The sequence below is a fragment of the Acartia tonsa genome, chromosome 4, assembly GCF_053477335.1.
Source record: "Acartia tonsa isolate MP-2025a chromosome 4, ASM5347733v1, whole genome shotgun sequence".
Classification (NCBI taxonomy): domain Eukaryota; kingdom Metazoa; phylum Arthropoda; class Copepoda; order Calanoida; family Acartiidae; genus Acartia; species Acartia tonsa.
This window is the reverse complement of record NC_137263.1, coordinates 48,521,014-48,538,359: the sequence shown is the minus strand read 5'-3', so window position 1 is coordinate 48,538,359 and position 17,346 is coordinate 48,521,014. Positions and strand designations below refer to the sequence as shown.

The 17,346-nt window shown below is 33.6% G+C and overlaps 1 protein-coding gene across 1 annotated transcript in view; it reads left to right on the top strand.

The window, feature by feature from the left end:
* The first annotated feature begins 536 nt into the window (after positions 1-536).
* Positions 537-17,346, top strand: part of LOC145318357 (uncharacterized) — a 44,063-nt gene continuing 27,253 nt past the window's right edge. Inside the window, exons 1-3 of the mRNA XM_080159654.1 lie at positions 537-612; positions 7,539-7,673; positions 7,962-8,080. Of these exons, the coding sequence (XP_080015780.1) occupies positions 541-612; positions 7,539-7,673; positions 7,962-8,080 (326 nt within the window). The 5' untranslated portion in view covers positions 537-540. The remainder of the gene's footprint in view (positions 613-7,538; positions 7,674-7,961; positions 8,081-17,346) is intronic.

Here is a 17,346-nt window from a genome sequence, read left to right as displayed (position 1 = left end):
GTATAAGTACAAACTGAGATCCAAAAATTTATGAACCATAACTTAGTTGTAAAATACGCCGGGCCTTAATAATCAAAACTTTTTTTTCATGTTTCCAAAAAAGGGCCAATTAGGCAGTAAAATATATCCGCCTATATCAAAATATCAGGATCTTTGTCTGTTTGTGTGTACCAAAAAATCTCGCTAAGTGCTGAACAGATATGGTTCTCCTTCATAGTGTAGCTTCACATCGAAGGTTTATTACTATTTTGGAGGAGGGTACCAACACTATCACATGAAATATCGCCCTTATAAAAAATTCCCATCACCAAAAATAATTTATTCAAATTTGAGGAACTCCTTTCTCAAGTGCGCCTAGAGGCTTCTAGGGGCGTTGCCGCGAGTAGTCAAGAAATTGATAAATTTGCAAGTGCTTTTCAAATTTGCTTTTCTAAAAAATATCCTACATTCTTCAACTTGGAATTTATATGATTTGATCGCTTTTGATAAAATATTTTGCTAAAATTAAGTAATTTATTTTGCACTTTTGCAGATACAAAGATGAACTATATAATATTATTAACAATTCTCTTTCATTGCCATCAAATCATAGCATGGGTTTCTCTTAGTCAGGTAAACAATATTCTGGCCCCAGAGCTATTTTATAAATTCGTTTGTCCATCTATCAATTAATTTTTAGATAGCCCCACAGGGGGAGGGAACAGCAGGTATGAACCCCGCATGGGTTAGGCAAAAGATCTCCTTCTTCCTTATTTTAAACTTCTTTTAAGATAAAATAGGAGTCAGTGCTCAACAATCACATTGAGGGAAAGCATTCTTTTAAAAAAAGTAATTTACATAATTTTACTTTTATCATTGTTTAATTCATAAAAGATTGTCAACAACTGTAACTTTGTAATATTAAATTAACAAATGATCATAAAACAACAAGGATGCCAATTTCCAGAATTTGTGAAGCAAAATAAATATAGAATATTTGGCTATTGGTTACGAAATTTTAGCTATCTATCTTAAACAGCAGCTAAAAAACAAAAAAAAAACTTATCTTAAATTATTGATGAATTGTAATCTTTAGGAGATGATTAAAGTCCCTCCACAGATTATGACGTCATACGATAGAATAGCCCATGAGAGGCCAGTATACACTGTAATTGACTAATGGTAAAATTTATGCTGGCCTCTCATTGGTTATTCTATCGTATGACGTCATAATCTGTGGAGGGACTTTGATCATCTTCTAATCTTTAGGAGAAATTTCAAACAAATTGTTTTTGAAATCCAGACAGAATTCGGACATGTGTACGCTCGAACAATCATGAAATAAGACAGACGTACGTCCTGAATTATAGAGTAGCTAATATCTGTTCTGCTACCAAAATATTTTTAATGTGATGTTAAATGTGAAACCTTGGTTGAGCATAAATTAATCGTCTGTAAAATAATGATTTTAGCTATTACACAAACATAATACAGATACTTAAATATGTTGGAAGCGAGGCTTCTCTTCTGCAAGATCAGGATGCGTTCGTCTGTCTGTCTGTCCGCATTTTCTCTTTAAAATAGGTAATTTCATATACCTAAAGTATTTTTTAAAAGCGAAGCTTTTCTATGATTAGGGTCGGTACGTCCGTAACGGTTAGCTCTTTTCGTTAATTTAAATAGGTTATAATTGTCCTATCGATTTCAAACTTTGCATGCTGATTCGTATAACAGTTAGGTACGACTTAGAAAGCGTTGCAACTCTATAATCATTACCAGAAAGTCCGTACGTCCTTTTAAATCAAGCTGATTGACAACAAATTTTTGTACGTTAAAATTATCCTATTTATCTGATTTTTTTAATACTGATTTCTATTACAACAAGGTACAACGATTAATTTTTTTTATCTGATGCTGACCGCCCAACCTACCTACCAAACAATTGTAGAGTTGCTTGGCTAGACTAAAAGTGTTGAGACTACACGCGAAACCAACTTTTCAATGTCTCCTTTTTCCTTGATTGGACTTAGACTTTGGCAACAAAAAAATCTTTTTCAGTTAAAAAAAAAATTTTGTGAACTGAAAAGAGTTGAAAAAACTTTTTTTTTAAATGTTTGTTTTTGTTAAAATAGTAGGTACCAGAGAGAATTCCTAATTTACATTCATACTATAGAGAGCAGAGGCGTGCACAAGGGGGGTGTCTTCCCCCCCCCCCCCGTGACACTATAATGGGATTGTATAGATTTAATAGCCCTCTTCAATAATCTACATCTTCAAAAGTCAAAATGCCTCCTATGACTGGTAAATTGACGCGTGACCCCCTCCTTGGGTGTTTTAGGGGGTTGTATCAGGGGGTGTAGTTTCAGGGGGGTTGAAATCACCCCCATAATCCCCCTTCCACAAGCATAGACATTTGTCCGTGGATAGGAAAATAAATCAAATGTATTTAAATTCCTTTTATAATAGTTCTGATATGTCCAAGCTCCGGGCTAGCAAGAAAGGGATTAATTCCATAATTTTTTTTTTCGTAGACAATTGCTATAAAGTTGTATGATCATGTGTTTATTATAATAATTTACAAATAAAACTTGAAAGTACCAGTATTATATTGAGAGTAGTTTCAATTGTTTTAATTAGTATTTTTCCTTGCTAACCTTTGAATTTTACAGATTCCAAATTTTTTCAACAATTAACCTTTAAACAATGATGATAACATCCATAGGTAACAAAGCACAAAAAAAGCATGGATAAAAATAAGGATGAGTAAGAGCCTTTGTTAAAAGGGGGGGGGGGGGGCGTAATGACATAAGCTCTTAAACCGTGAGCAAAATGGTCTAAATATTGAGCTAGACCCTTCAAACTTGGTATATAAGCTTAGTCCTATAAATATTACATCTAAATGGCAAAAAAATCCAAAAATTTTTATTTTTAGGTTAGGTTAGGTAAGAAAAACCCTGCGGAAATGGGGTTTTTAGGCTTTTTTTGGTCTATTTTGATGTGGAAACTTGCCTTAAATTGTTTTTTCTTAGGGTTTTAACTTAAATACACTGTATATATTCATATGGACATTATTTAAGATGATTCAGCAAGTCGGGGATCGACCCCAGGGGGCTAGGTGGGTGGCCCGCAGGAGTTAAGTTCATTTTTCCCAATATATTTGTTGTGATACATCAAATTATAGGTTTTTTAGGTCAAGGAACTCAAATTCAGAGCTAAAATAAGCATTAGACTAATCTGAAGCTAGCCACAGCGGGCTAGGTTGGTGGCCCGCAGGGGTTAAGTGCATTTTTTCTAATATATATCTTGTTATATATCAAACTATAGGTTTTTTTGGGTCAAGAAACTCAAATTCTGAGCGAAAATTAGCATTAGACTGACTTGAAGCTAACCCCCCCGGGCTAGGTTGGTTTTCAGCAGAGCTTAAGAGCATTTACCTAACCTAACCTAGAAACTTACTTATATTTTCACAGGTTTTTTCTTGAATAAACTGTGTCTATTAATGAGGACTTTATTTAAGATGATCCAGCAAGTCCGGGACCGACCCCAACGGGCTAGGTGGGTGGCCCGCAGGGGTTAAGTGCATTTTTTCCAATATATATGTTGCCATACATCAAATTATAAGTTTTTTAGGTCAGTTAACTCAAATTCAGAGCTAGAATTAGCATAAGACTAATCTAAAACTAGCCCCAGCGGGCTAGGTTGGTAGCCCACAGGGGTTAAATGCATTATTTCCAATATAGATCTTGTTATATATCAAAATAAAGGTTTTTAAGGTCAAGAAACTCAAATTCAGAGCTAAAATTGGCATAAGACTTACCTAAAGCTAACCCCTGCGGGCTAGGTAGATTTTCCACAGGGCTTATGTGCATTTTACCTATCCTAACCTAGAAACTTACTTATTCTTTTTTGGTTTTTTCCTTGAATAAACTGTGTCTATTAATGAGGACATTATTTTAGATAATCCAGCAAGTTGGGGACCGACCCCAGCGGGCTAGGTTAGTTGGCCCACAGTGGTGTAGTGCATTTTTTCTAAAGTGTGTGTTGTCATACATCAAATTATAGGTTTTTTATGTCAAGAAACTCAAATTCAGAGCTATTTTAAGCATTAGACTGACCTAAGGCTAACCCCCGCGGATTAGGTGGGTGGCCTGCAGGGGTAAATTTTCCAAATTATGTGTTGTTATACATCAAATTATAGGTTTTTAAAGTCAATTTGGAGCTAAAAAAATACAATAGCAACCTGATGCTAGTTTTTTTATGTGGTATACATTAAATTAAAAAATTGTATCCTATTAGCATATTAAATTCTTCCACCGCTAACATTGTACTATCAAAATTTAAATTCTTTCAAATATATGCCATATAAATGTAGTTTAACCAATTAACCAGGAAAAAATATGCAGTTCACTAAATTAAGTTCAATTGCATTTTGTGAAACTACCCCTTTGAATTTCTGGATCTAAAAAACCTATAATTTTATGTATGACAACTAAAAATGCACTTAACCCCTGCGGGCCACGCACCTAGCCTGCTGGGGTCTTAAATCTTAAATAATGTTCTAATAAATAGACACAGTTTATTCCAGAAAAAAACCATAAAAAACAAGTAAGGTTCTAGGTTAGGTTAGGTAAAATGCACTTAAGACTTGCAGGCAACCCACCTAGCCCGCTGGGGCTAGCTTCAGATTAGTCTAATGCTTTTATTAGCTGTAAATTTGAGTTTCTTGACCTTAAAAACCTATAGTTGGATGCATGACAACACATACTTTAAAAAAAATGCATTTAACCCCTGAGGGACACCCACCTAGCCCGCTGGGGTCGGTCTTCAACTTGCTGGATCATCTGAAATAAGGTCCTCATGAATGGACAGTTTATTAGAATAAAAAAAATATTAAACGTAAGTTTCTAGGTTAGGTTAGGTAAAATGCACTTAAGCCCTGTGGGCTACCTATCTAGCCCGCTGGGGTTAGCTTCAGATTAGTCTAATGCTTATTTCAGCTCTGAATTTGAGTTCTTTGACCTAAAAAACCTATAATTGGATTTATCACAACATATATATTGGGTAAAATGCACTTAACCCCTGCGGGCCACCCACCTAGCCCGCTGGGGTCGGTCACGACTTGCTGGATCATCTTAAATAAAGTCTTCATTAATAGACACAGTTTATTCATAAATTCCTCATGAATGGACAGTTTATTCTCGAAAAAAAAACCTAAAAAAATAATAAATGTAAGTTTCTAGGTTAGCTTAGGTAAAATGCACTTAAGCCCTGTGGGCAACCCAGCTAGCCCGCTGGGGTTAGCTTCAGATTATTCTAATGCTTATTTTAGCTCTGAATTTGAGTTCTTTGACCTAAAAAACATATCATTTGATGTATCACATCATATATATTGGGGAAAATGCACTTAACCCCTGCGGGCCACCCACCTAGCCTGCTGGGGTCGGTCCCCGACTTGCTGGATCATCTTAAATAAAGTCTTCATAAATATACACAGTTTATTCAAGAAAGAAACCTGTAAAAATATAAGTAAGTTTCTAGGTTAGGTTAGGTAAATGCTCTTAAGCCCTGCAGAAAACCAACCTAGCCCGGGGGGGTTAGCTTCAGGTCAGTCTAATGCTAATTTTCGCTCAGAATTTGAGTTTCTTGACCTAAAAAACCTATAGTTTGATATATAACAAGATATATATTAGAAAATATGCACTTAACCCCTGCGGGCCACCAACCTAGCCCGCTGGGGCTAGCTTCAGATTAGTCTAATGCTTATTTTAGCTCTGAATTTGAGTTCCTTGACCTAAAAAACCTATAATTTGATGTATCACAACAAATATATTGGGAAAAATGAACTTAACCCCTGCGGGCCACCCACCTAGCCCCCTGGGGTCGGTCCCCGACTTGCTGAATCATCTTAAATAATGTCCATATGAATATATACAGTGTATTTAAGTTAAAACCCTAAGAAAAAAACAATTTAAGGCAAGTTTCCACATCAAAATAGACCAAAAAAAGCCTAAAAACCCCATTTCCGCAGGGTTTTTCTTACCTAACCTAACCTAAAAATAAAATTTTTTTGATTTTGCCATTTAGATGTAATACCTGTAGGACTAGGCTTATATACCAAGTTTGAAGGGTCTAGCTCAATATTTAGACCATTTTGCTCACGGTTTAAGAGCTTATGTCATTACGCCCCCCCCCCCCCCTTAATAAATCACCAAACCATTCTGATGTATTTTTATTTTTTTAAATTTTTATATTTGTAGCTTGACTGACAGACCGACGGACAAAGTAAATTACATATTGGATACTCATTGGTGTAGGGAATTTTCTGCCTTCTATCTTGAATAACATATGAGATAATCGCATAAGTGAATTATAGAGTAGCTTTGATACAAAAAAAGGAAAATTAATTTTCCTTATTCAGAGTTAGTTAGGTAACACAAAATTTGTATGTAATAAGTGAAAGATTAAATTTCATAGTAGTGAAGATATAGTACGTCAAAACAAATTAACTTTTTTTGACAACTTTCCTACAAATAAAGTACATTGGCGATTATATATAGTTTTTCGTCTTACTTGATTTTCTCTGAATTTATTGGACATGCTATGTTGATTAAAATTGGTATTATATTTTCTCGTATTCATTCGAATCCGGTGGATAGGAACCGGTTCTCATCCATACGAAAAAACTATGTCTAGCATCGTATTATATCCAGCTTTCTACGAATATAAAAATGTACAATCATAAGATTAAAACCAGTTTTTTTAGCCCGTGCCTTCAGCACCTCGGGACTAAAAAACTGGTTTTAATCTTATGATTGTACATTTTTATATTCGTAGAAAGCTGGATATAATACGATGCTAGACATAACTATTCCAGTATAGCTACGAAACAGGTTTATATCTGCTGGATTAGAACCGGTTCTGAGCCATACTGAAAAATCATTTATTGTTTCGTATAATAGAAAAATCTTCCCGAATAAAACAATGAAAATTATTAAATTAGTACCAGCTTGGCCTTTGTCTAAAATACAGTTTAATAAACAACTTATCTTTGTATTATATCTACATACTTTTTATTTTTCCTTACAAGTTATGCAATATTGTTGATTAGGTTTAAAATCCTTATTTTTCCTGTATTGTTTATAAAAGTTTTCAAATTAGTATTGGAATGAGAAAACTTGTTATTTGATCTTTTTCTAAAGAATTGTTAGTTTTTTGAAAAATCATCTTTACCTAGAAAAATGATTATAATTCTTCAGTAAAGTATGTTCTTCGCAAAGTGGTAAACCCTATATAAAGAAATAGGTTTTTTTTTGTCTGCAGATTTAGATCACGATAACTGCTAAGCTGATTAAGCTCTCGATTTTATTGAACACTTTGGTAGTCGATTAGTCTTAGGCTATTTTATTGATTCTACTCCTTGTATGGTTTTAGGCTATTTTAAGCTCTTCCATGTTCATTCTAATATAGAACCTCTTGATGCTAGGGGCACTTCCTCCATTCTCCCTTCTTGAGTTTTTTCATGGCTATTAACGATATGCTGATTGCAATTATAATTAAAGGACACTGTGTACTATAAATCTGAAGTTGATCATCCTGCAGCAGATAATCTCCAGCAGTCACCTGTCTACCTGGAATCAAGGTCTGCAAACAGTAAGATGTCACAAACACAGATGGATGCTTCCTATATCGACAAGGTATAACAAAAAAAACTACATATATTTCTTGCAGTACTTTTAAAATTTACAATAATTAGGTAGTATTAGTAATCAATATAAAAAATATGAAAAATTTTGTTATAAATATTAAAAATGTTTAATTAAGTATATTGACAAGAATAATTTGTATATCTGATATATTTTAAAAAATATTGGAGACCTACGGGGGGAGGAATAATCACCCTTTTATCCCTTTATGATTTCTTTTAAGTAAAAAATAATGATTTTTACACATTTTATTGATAATTTATCCTATTTATCCTACAGGAAAATATGCTACGTGCAGAAACAAGTACTGACTCACAGGATAATTTTGCAAAAGCTTTGCTGAAGGATATAGTTGCAGCAGGGGGCAGACACGACTGGGTTCAGATACATAATAACAGGTAAGTTTCACAAAGCTTTTTATAATGCCTATAAAAAATTAAGCCATATAGGCCTACCATTGGTCAATAAAAATGTATACTGGCCTGCCATAGGTAATTTAGTCTTTGAATTGGCCTATGATTGGTCATTTTTATTGTATGACGTAATTTTTTTATAGGCTCTATAAGGAGCTTAAAGTTTCAACTCATACGGTCACTTGTTACTAAATGCATCTAATCAAGCGGAAATAGCCCGGTTTCAAAGCCATACTGGATGGAAAACTTTCTTTTGTCGCCTATCCCTTCAAGCCCTTATAGTCCTCATTGTAGGTCAATGGAAGGTTTATAACTAATTTAGAGAGAAATCATCCATTGAAAAAAATAATCTACCCCAAAATTGTATTTTACTTTTTCTTTATAAAACTAGAATTGTCGGGGGTCGACCCTTCGTAAGTGCCCCTAGAGTACCTAGACAAAATGGTATGGATAAAAATTTTCATTCTAATTTATATTTTAACTTTATAAGATTTTTTTTGTTTTAAATTAAAATTAAAGCTTTTGTGTTCGTATTTGCATTTAAATTGAAATGAATATTTTGATTAATTAGTATATTCTAAAAAAAATTTCTAGAGGCACTTGAAATAGGGGGTGGGAGATGGAGAAGGAAAAGCGAAAAAATGGTTCTGAAGAACACTGGAAAAAAAATGGATTATTCATTTTTATAGAAGTCATTTCACAAAAATTGGATTCTAAAGGAGAAAAATTTTCATCTAATATACTATTTCTGCTAAATAACATTTGAGGATAATTGAAAACCATATGCCTCCTTACTTGCTTCATATATTTTCAGTAAGGCTTCAAATCTTTAATATACGATAGATTTGAACCAGGTTTAAGCCTTACTGCAAATCATATATTGTATCCTCTTATAGACAAATGTCTACAAAATTAAATAAAATCCCTAGTAGTTTTTACCCCTTTTCGGTCAGATTAGAAATCCACAGTCACTAGATTTCAGATTTAAATCTGTCTCAATATGACTCTTTGTTACCAAAGTTCAGATATGACAAAATTTGACCAAAGTTCAGATTTAAATCTGAAATTTAGTGACATTATGTCAGGTTATTTTCTCATTTTTGGCAATGCAAACAAATCTGACACAATATCACCAAAAGTCATATATGACATTTAGTGACATAGAGTCAGAGTTGGGGAAATTACCTAATCTGACACATTATTGCCAAAAGTCATATATGACATTTAGTGAAATAGAGTCAGAGTTGAGAAAATTACCTAATCTGACACAATATCACTAAAAGTCATATATGACATTTAGTGACATAGAGTCAGAGTTGGGGAAATTACCTAATCTGACACAATATCACTAAAAGTCATATATGACATTTAGTGACATAGAGTCAGGTGTGGGGAAATTACCTAATCTGACACAATGTTACTAAAAGTCATATATGACATTTAGTGACATAGAGTCAGAGTTGGGGAAATTACCTAATCTGACACATTATTGCCAAAGTCATATATGACATTTAGTGAAATAGAGTCAGAGTTGAGAAAATTACCTAATGTGACACAATGTTACTCAAAGTCATATATGACATTTAGTGACATAGAGTCAGAGTTGGGGAAATTACCTAATCTGACACATTATTGCCAAAAGTCATTTATAACATTTAGTGAAATAGAGTCAGAGTTGAGAAAATTACCTAATCTGACACAATATCACTAAAAGTCATATATGACATTTAGTGACATAGAGTCAGAGTTGGGGAAATTACCCAATCTGACACAATGTTACTAAAAGTCATATATGACATTTAGTGACATAGAGTCAGAGTTGAGGAAATTACCTAATCTGACACATTATTGCCAAAAGTCATATATGACATTTAGTGAAATAGAGTCAGAGTTGGGGAAATTACCTAATCTGACACAATATCACTAAAAGTCATATATGACATTTAGTGACATAGAGTCAGAGTTGGGGAAATTACCTAATCTGACACAATATCACTAAAAGTCATATATGACATTTAGTGACATAGAGTCAGAGTTGGGGAAATTACCTAATCTGACACATTATTGCCAAAAGTCATATATGACATTTAGTGAAATAGAGTCAGAGTTGAGAATATTACCTGATCTGACACAATATCACTAAAAGTCATATATGACATTTAGTGACATAGAGTCAGAGTTGGGGAAATTACCTAATCTGACACAATATCACTAAAAGTCATATATGACATTTAGTGACATAGAGTCAGAGTTGGGGAAATTATCTAATCTGACACAATGTTACTAAAAGTCATATATGACATTTAGTGACATAGAGTCAGAGTTGGGGAAATTACCTAATCTGACACATTATTGCCAAAAGTCATATATGACATTTAGTGAAATAGAGTCAGAGTTGAGAAAATTACCTAATCTGACACATTGTTGCTAAAAGTCAGATATGACATTTAGTGACATAGAGTCAGAGTTGAGAAAATTACCTAATCTGACACAATATCACCAAAAGTCATATATGATATTTAGTAACATAGAGTCAGAGTTGAGGAAATTATATAATCTGACACATTGTTACCAAATGTCATATATGACTTTTAGTGACATAGAGTCAGAGTTGGGGCAATTACCATATCTGACACATTGTTAACAAAAGTCAGATATGACATTTAATGACATAGAGTCAGAGTTGGGGCAATCACCATATCTGACACATTGTTACCAAAAGTCATATATGACATTTGTTGTGACATAAAGTCAGAGTCTGGGCAATTACCAAATCTGAAACATTGTTAACCCTTACAGATTGGCCCCAATTCTCACCTTAAAAGCCCCCCCCCCTCTATCTTGGCTTCTGTTACAGATAGAGACATTAAAAAAATTTCTGGTGGTTCATGTGCATTTTTAATGAAAATTATTTTTTTTAGTTATAGCGGTACGACCACTCCATAGCCGCTTCTTAGCAGCCAGCCGCTAAATATTAAAACAGCTGTAGAGCTGCCAATTTTAAAGCTAGGAATACCAAATTTTAGGTGGAATTTTAATTTTTTTAACAAACAATTAACTTTTTTTACAATGGCCGAAAAACAGCAAATAATGGAAACTGCCATATTTGGTGGTTACAGCGGTTTGACGGCACCTATTATTATTTTTTTCTGTATCTTATCACAACAAAAGACTAGTTTTTAAAAATAGGCTGGTCTAAGGCTATTTTGAAATATGGCACCTGGCAGCTTACAAACAGCAAAATTACAGGTAGGAAATTGAAAAATGATCAAGAAGTGGTCAAATAATAATGACCTTACTATTCACAGAATTTTATTATTACTCAAGAATTTACCACAAAAATTTTTTGGTCTCTAGCTGTAATAGAAGCCATGATATTTATGATATATGTCTATAGTAAAAGCTGGACAAAAAACCTGTCCTACAAAACAGTCATGGAGCGGTCAAACAGTCATAACACCATTTTTCTCAGATGCTCATTGATATCTAACTGTTTGCCAAAAAAAAAATTAGGTGACTACCTTACACACCACTTTTAGCAGATGCTCATTGATATCTAAGTGTTTGTCAAAAAAAAAATTAGGTGACTACCTTATACACAAAAGACATATTGCATAAATTAAGATTTATTTACAATTTTATCTAATTTTGAAGCCACATAATCAACCGGAGGGGTGGGTGATGAATGCCCAAACCCCCCCACCCCAACCGTTAAGGGTTAAAAATAAGTATTTTTTGACTTTTCAAGCATGAGTGACAGACAGACGAAAATAAAATGTATATGAATACAGATGGGCACAGGCCTTGGAATCTTCACTAAAAATTTTAGCTGTCTACCTTAAATAACAGCCGAGAAAATCACAGTGTTCCCATAGTGACTGTTACATAATGACTTAATGATGGACAGGACAACAGACAAATAAAGTGAATTTTACAGTAGCCTTGCTACTAAAAAGGGTATTTTGTCAGTTTGTTTGATCAAGATTTTTACCTATGTGTCTTTATTCTAGCTATAGTATCTCATTTATAGAAATGAAGCTACTCCGTAATTCATCCGTATGGAAGCTACTCCATTATTCACTTTTTATATCTGTACACCATTTGAACAGTGAGGAAATGTGATTTTCTCGGCTGTTATTAAATGAAGACAGCTGAAATTTCAGTGATAATTCATATGAAAATTTGTACATCTAAACACTGTTTATTCGTCTTTTCTGTCATTCATACCATAAAAAAATTGTCTAAAATTCTTAAATGGACAATTGCTTGTCACTAAATAGGATATGACATTCTCGATTTTTTTCATTAATAAGGAGGGAGTTAGATATAAATCTTGCCCCAAACTACATTGTCGTATTACACCTTTCAACAGATATAAACATTGAAAATTTTAAGATCTAAACCAGTTTTCATCTGTCTGTCCGTCTGTCTGTCCATCTGTATGTTTTTCCGTATGTCTGTTCGTCTGTCTATCCATTTATCTGTCTGTTTGTCTATCTGTCCGTCCATATGTTTGTAAATTTTAAGATTTAAACTAGTTTCTGTCTATTTCTTCGTCAGTCTCTCCGTCTGTATGTTCGTCTATCTGTCCATATGTTTGTAAATTATAAGATTTAAAACAGTTTCTATCTCCCTTCCTTCTGTCTGTCAGTATGTCTGTCCATCTGTTTGTCTGCCTGTCATTCTGTTTGTCTGTCTGTCAATCTGTCTGTTTCTGTTTGTCTGTCTGTCCATCTATTTTTCTGTCTGTTCATATCTCTGTCTGTACGTCTCTCTGACCATCTGTTTTCTGTCCGTCTGTCTGTGTGTCCATCATTATGTCCGTATGTTGGTCTGTCTATCCGTCTGTCATTCCATTTATCTGTCTGTCTGTCTGTCTATCTATCTGTATGTGTGTCTGTCTCTCCATCTGCATGTCCGTCTGTATGTCCGTCTGTCTGTCCATCTGTTCGATTTTTTGGAAGGACCTTGGACCTACGTGAAGCCATATTTTAAAGAAGAATAATATCAGTCAAGTGGCCAGCTAGATTCTTTGGTACAAACAGAAAATCATCTTGTTACTTTTATGTAAGGATTGACTCAGGCCCAAACGCAAAAAAAAGAACATGATACATCCACTTGTTGTTAGTGAGGAAATGGGTTTGATTTGCTCAATATTTAAAGAATGTACGACGTTTGTTTATTATATTTATGTGCTTTGTCAACTATGGATGATGTCATTCTTATTTAATTTAAATCCAAGTACAGGGTGTCCCTCTTAAACTGGTTTTTTTGAAATGCTTATTACTCCCTTAATATTTGAGCTATCTTAGTAAAATAAAAAGTATTTGGCAGCCTACTACTGACCATTTTATGGGGTAGTGATGAAAAATCCACAAAGTAAACATAAGAGGTTCATTTTATTGAATTTAGACTAACCCACAAGAAAATATTTGCTTTGTGAACTTTAAGATTAGTTAGGGTCCAAACAGCTGGTCGCTCAGACTTTCTAAGCACAAAAATAGAACAGACTTGACATGGCATACCAGAAATTCTAAATATTCAAGAATCTGAAGTGTAATATAAGTGAACAATATGTAAAAATAGCCATAATATTGATCTTCTTTGTTAATTTTTCATGTGAGCTCGCTTCAAATGCACACAAGAACCTGAAATATACCAGATTTTTTTATTTGACTACAATGCCAGTTCTTATAATGTCTGGAGTAAGTCTTTGTGATCCACCGTTTGACGACCAGCTGCTTTAAAAGTTAACTAAAGCATATTTTTCTTGTGAATTAGTCTTATATTCACTAAAATCAGCCTGTTATGTATTACCTTGTAGATTTTTTTCTGTTACCTTTGCGGATTTTTCATCACTATATCATTAAATGGTCAGTAGTAGGCTGCCAAATACTTTTTATTTTACTAAGATAGCTCAAATATTAAGGGAGGAATAAGCGTTTCAAAAAAAACAGTTTACGAGGGACACCCTGTATAATAATTCATAGAGGGAGTGTACAACACTGTACATTGGGATGTTTATTACACTAGGCCCCAAAGTCATTAAAAATGTTTTCTTATTCGTTGGCTAAACAACCTTAGGGACTTTTATTAAATTTTGATTGGTTGGTTCATTTAGTTGAGTGTCCAAAGGTTTCAAACACTAATCGTAATCTACAGAAAGGGTATTTTGTATATCTTCATTGGGGATGTACATCAATTTATCAGCCATTGTCTTGTCCCTGTTGATTATAATACTTTGATAAAAGTATCGAAAGCGAATAAGAAAAAATTGAATATACAGGGTGGGGCAAATAAAACCGGACATTTTTCACGGCCATAGCTCCTAAACTACTTGACCAGTCAGGACGTTTGACCCCACTTTAAAAAGCTTAGGTAATGACCTTTATGCCAATAAAAATTTTTGGACGATGTAGGACATGTATTCCGAGCTGGCCGCGCACATGTTTAACAAGGTGGATTCGGAGTGCGCCTGTTCTATATCCTGAATTCTCTGATATGGCCTACTAAATCTGACCTTAGTCCATTTGTAGATGAGATAGACTTATAAAACTTGCTGGAATTACAGTTAGATACATAAGTAAGACACTAGAAAAAACTAGAGCTCTCTATCCCAGCTGGCTTGATGTAGTACTCCGGCAAAGTAAAACGTGACAGATTTTGAAATGTCATAAATGTCTAAAATCCTGAATATTTCTCGGTTATGGACTTCAGGGGCCATATGAAACCCTGAAACTCGTTTTAGACTGTGGGTTGCGCTGATAACCCTAGCTAAATCTTCAAGCCATTTCTAAAAATATATAGAACATTGTGTTAGCTCAACTGTGGCCAAAATGAGAGCTGCCGTGTAGAAGGTTAGCTTGATAGATGGGTGAATTTGGATCCTGCTGTTTCTCACGTCTTGAAGACTCTATATTATTCCAATGGACTATTAGGCCTAAGGCTAATTTAAAGCATGCCCATTCCACAAATACCTCTCTCATTGCCATTATTATATAAGGAGAACTTAGCCATCTTGGACAGGGACATGGTGGTCAGGGCCTGCGGGCGGTTCAGGGGGTGGGTAGAGGCGGTGATTGGGGCTGGTAGCGATTTTATTGAATAATATAATAGTCTTATACCCAATTTGCTTCCCAGTTTTTGAAATTTTATATAATCTTTAAAATTGATGATTTTATGTTCATTTGTTTAAAAATAGAATTTGTCCGGTCTTATTTGCCCCAACCTGTATAATATGTGATAAGACAATGAATGTATACGTACATCCACAATGACGATAAATAAAATTAACACTCTTATAGATGAAAATTATTTGTTTTTGGCCCTACAGGTTTAAAACTAACAAGTTCAATAAAACTACCCAACTTTTTTAAGCTGACCAATGAGTGAGCCTGGGTATTTTGTAAGGGTTGTAAACAGGGACAATGGACGAAAAATTAATTAAATTCTCTCTATGATAATATGGTATAGATAACAGAGAAAACTTGAAAATCCATTGTTCTATTCCTGGTGATTTATTTTCTAGAATCTTAATAATAGCATAGCTTTTCTATTATCATTAAAAGTTAAGCTATTATATAGATATGGCCAGTTCACCAATAACTTTTAAAGGTTGACCGATTTTTTCTGTAGGCCAACCTAAACAATTACAACCCAATAAAATCGGTCAACCTAAAGTTTCTATAGGTGGACCTAAAATTTCCAGAGGTCGACCTTTGTCTTTTGTGAACTGGGCTTTAGAGTCTGTATGTTCGTCCATACATTATTGTTAATTTAGGCATGTTAGAGTTGTCCTATAAATTTCAAAGGTTTCACGGTTTTACAATTTTTATTGGGAGAAGACAATGTATGTTTAATTGATATATATCCCAAACGATACTAAAATTTATTTATTGCAGCGTATTATAGACATCATTCTGCGGAAAGTAAATTTAAAAATTATAGGTTTAATTTTGGTTTTGTTAACCCTGAGGAGCCGAAGTCCTAGGCTAACAATTCTGAAATTGTTATTATAATTTTTTATTTTAATATTCATATGAAATTGTCTAATTCATAATAATATACATATTTTTCCAGTATGGCTTTGAACCGGTTTATTCCAGCGGATATTAATTGGTTTCGAAGACATACTTAAAATAAATTTACCCCTGTTGTAGATTAAAATTATTGGTTGGGCACTCCTTGTTCGGAACCAACCAATCAAAATTACATAAAAGTACCCAAAGCTAACTATTGAGCGTTGATGGTAATGAAACATTGAGTACCTGTATGTGTATAAATGTATAAATGTGATTTACTTTTTTATGATCCCTACATCCATATGGGTATGGTCTACAAATTGTAACATTAAATAAAAAATGTTTTGATTTATAAGCGAAGCTTTCTACATGAAGAGTTGGAAGGTATTAAATTTTACTGGTACCTAAAATTTTATAACCTTTGGATGCCTTATTATATTTGGTCAATTTTATTTAATCTGAATTGGTTGGTACAAACATGTAGTGTCAAAACTTTTCCACTGATTATTTTAATCTACAAAAAGTGTTCTGTTTTTTTATTGATAATTGTCTACAATATGATACATTTTTTTCCAGTATGACTCAAAACCTATTAAATCAAGAGGGAAAAATTAGATTCGTATCCACACTGAAATAGTTATTTATCGCATCGTATTATAGACAGCTTTCCGCGGATTTAGAAATGTTTAATTGTAAAATTAAAAATAATGCAGAATACTTGTTATAATATGATACATGATTTTTTAGTATGATTTAGAACCGATTCTAATCCAGCGGATATAATCGGTTTCAAATCCATACTGAAAAGTATTTTACTAGTCCTACTATACAACTATCTTACATATACACAATAAGTTTGCCTGATATTGTATCATTTGTTGATATGTTTATTTCTTAAACAAGGATGACAACATCCATAAAAGCGAAGCTCTGAAATGGAAGGACAAACGACAATTAACACTTGTAGATTGTCAGAACTAAATTAGCAGAATATTAATGAATCAGTACAAACAATATTGTAAGTAAATTTGTTGCAAAACTGCATAAATAGATGAGACTGTTTAAGGACATTCTTACAATTTTGGGACTTGTTTATAGAGATGCTTTGCTTATAACATTTTACCTTGTTGTATTAGAAATCAGTTTTCAAAAAATCAGAAGAATGGGATAATTTTAACATACAAAAATTTACAAAAGTTAAAAATCGACATGTTTCAAATGGACGTACGG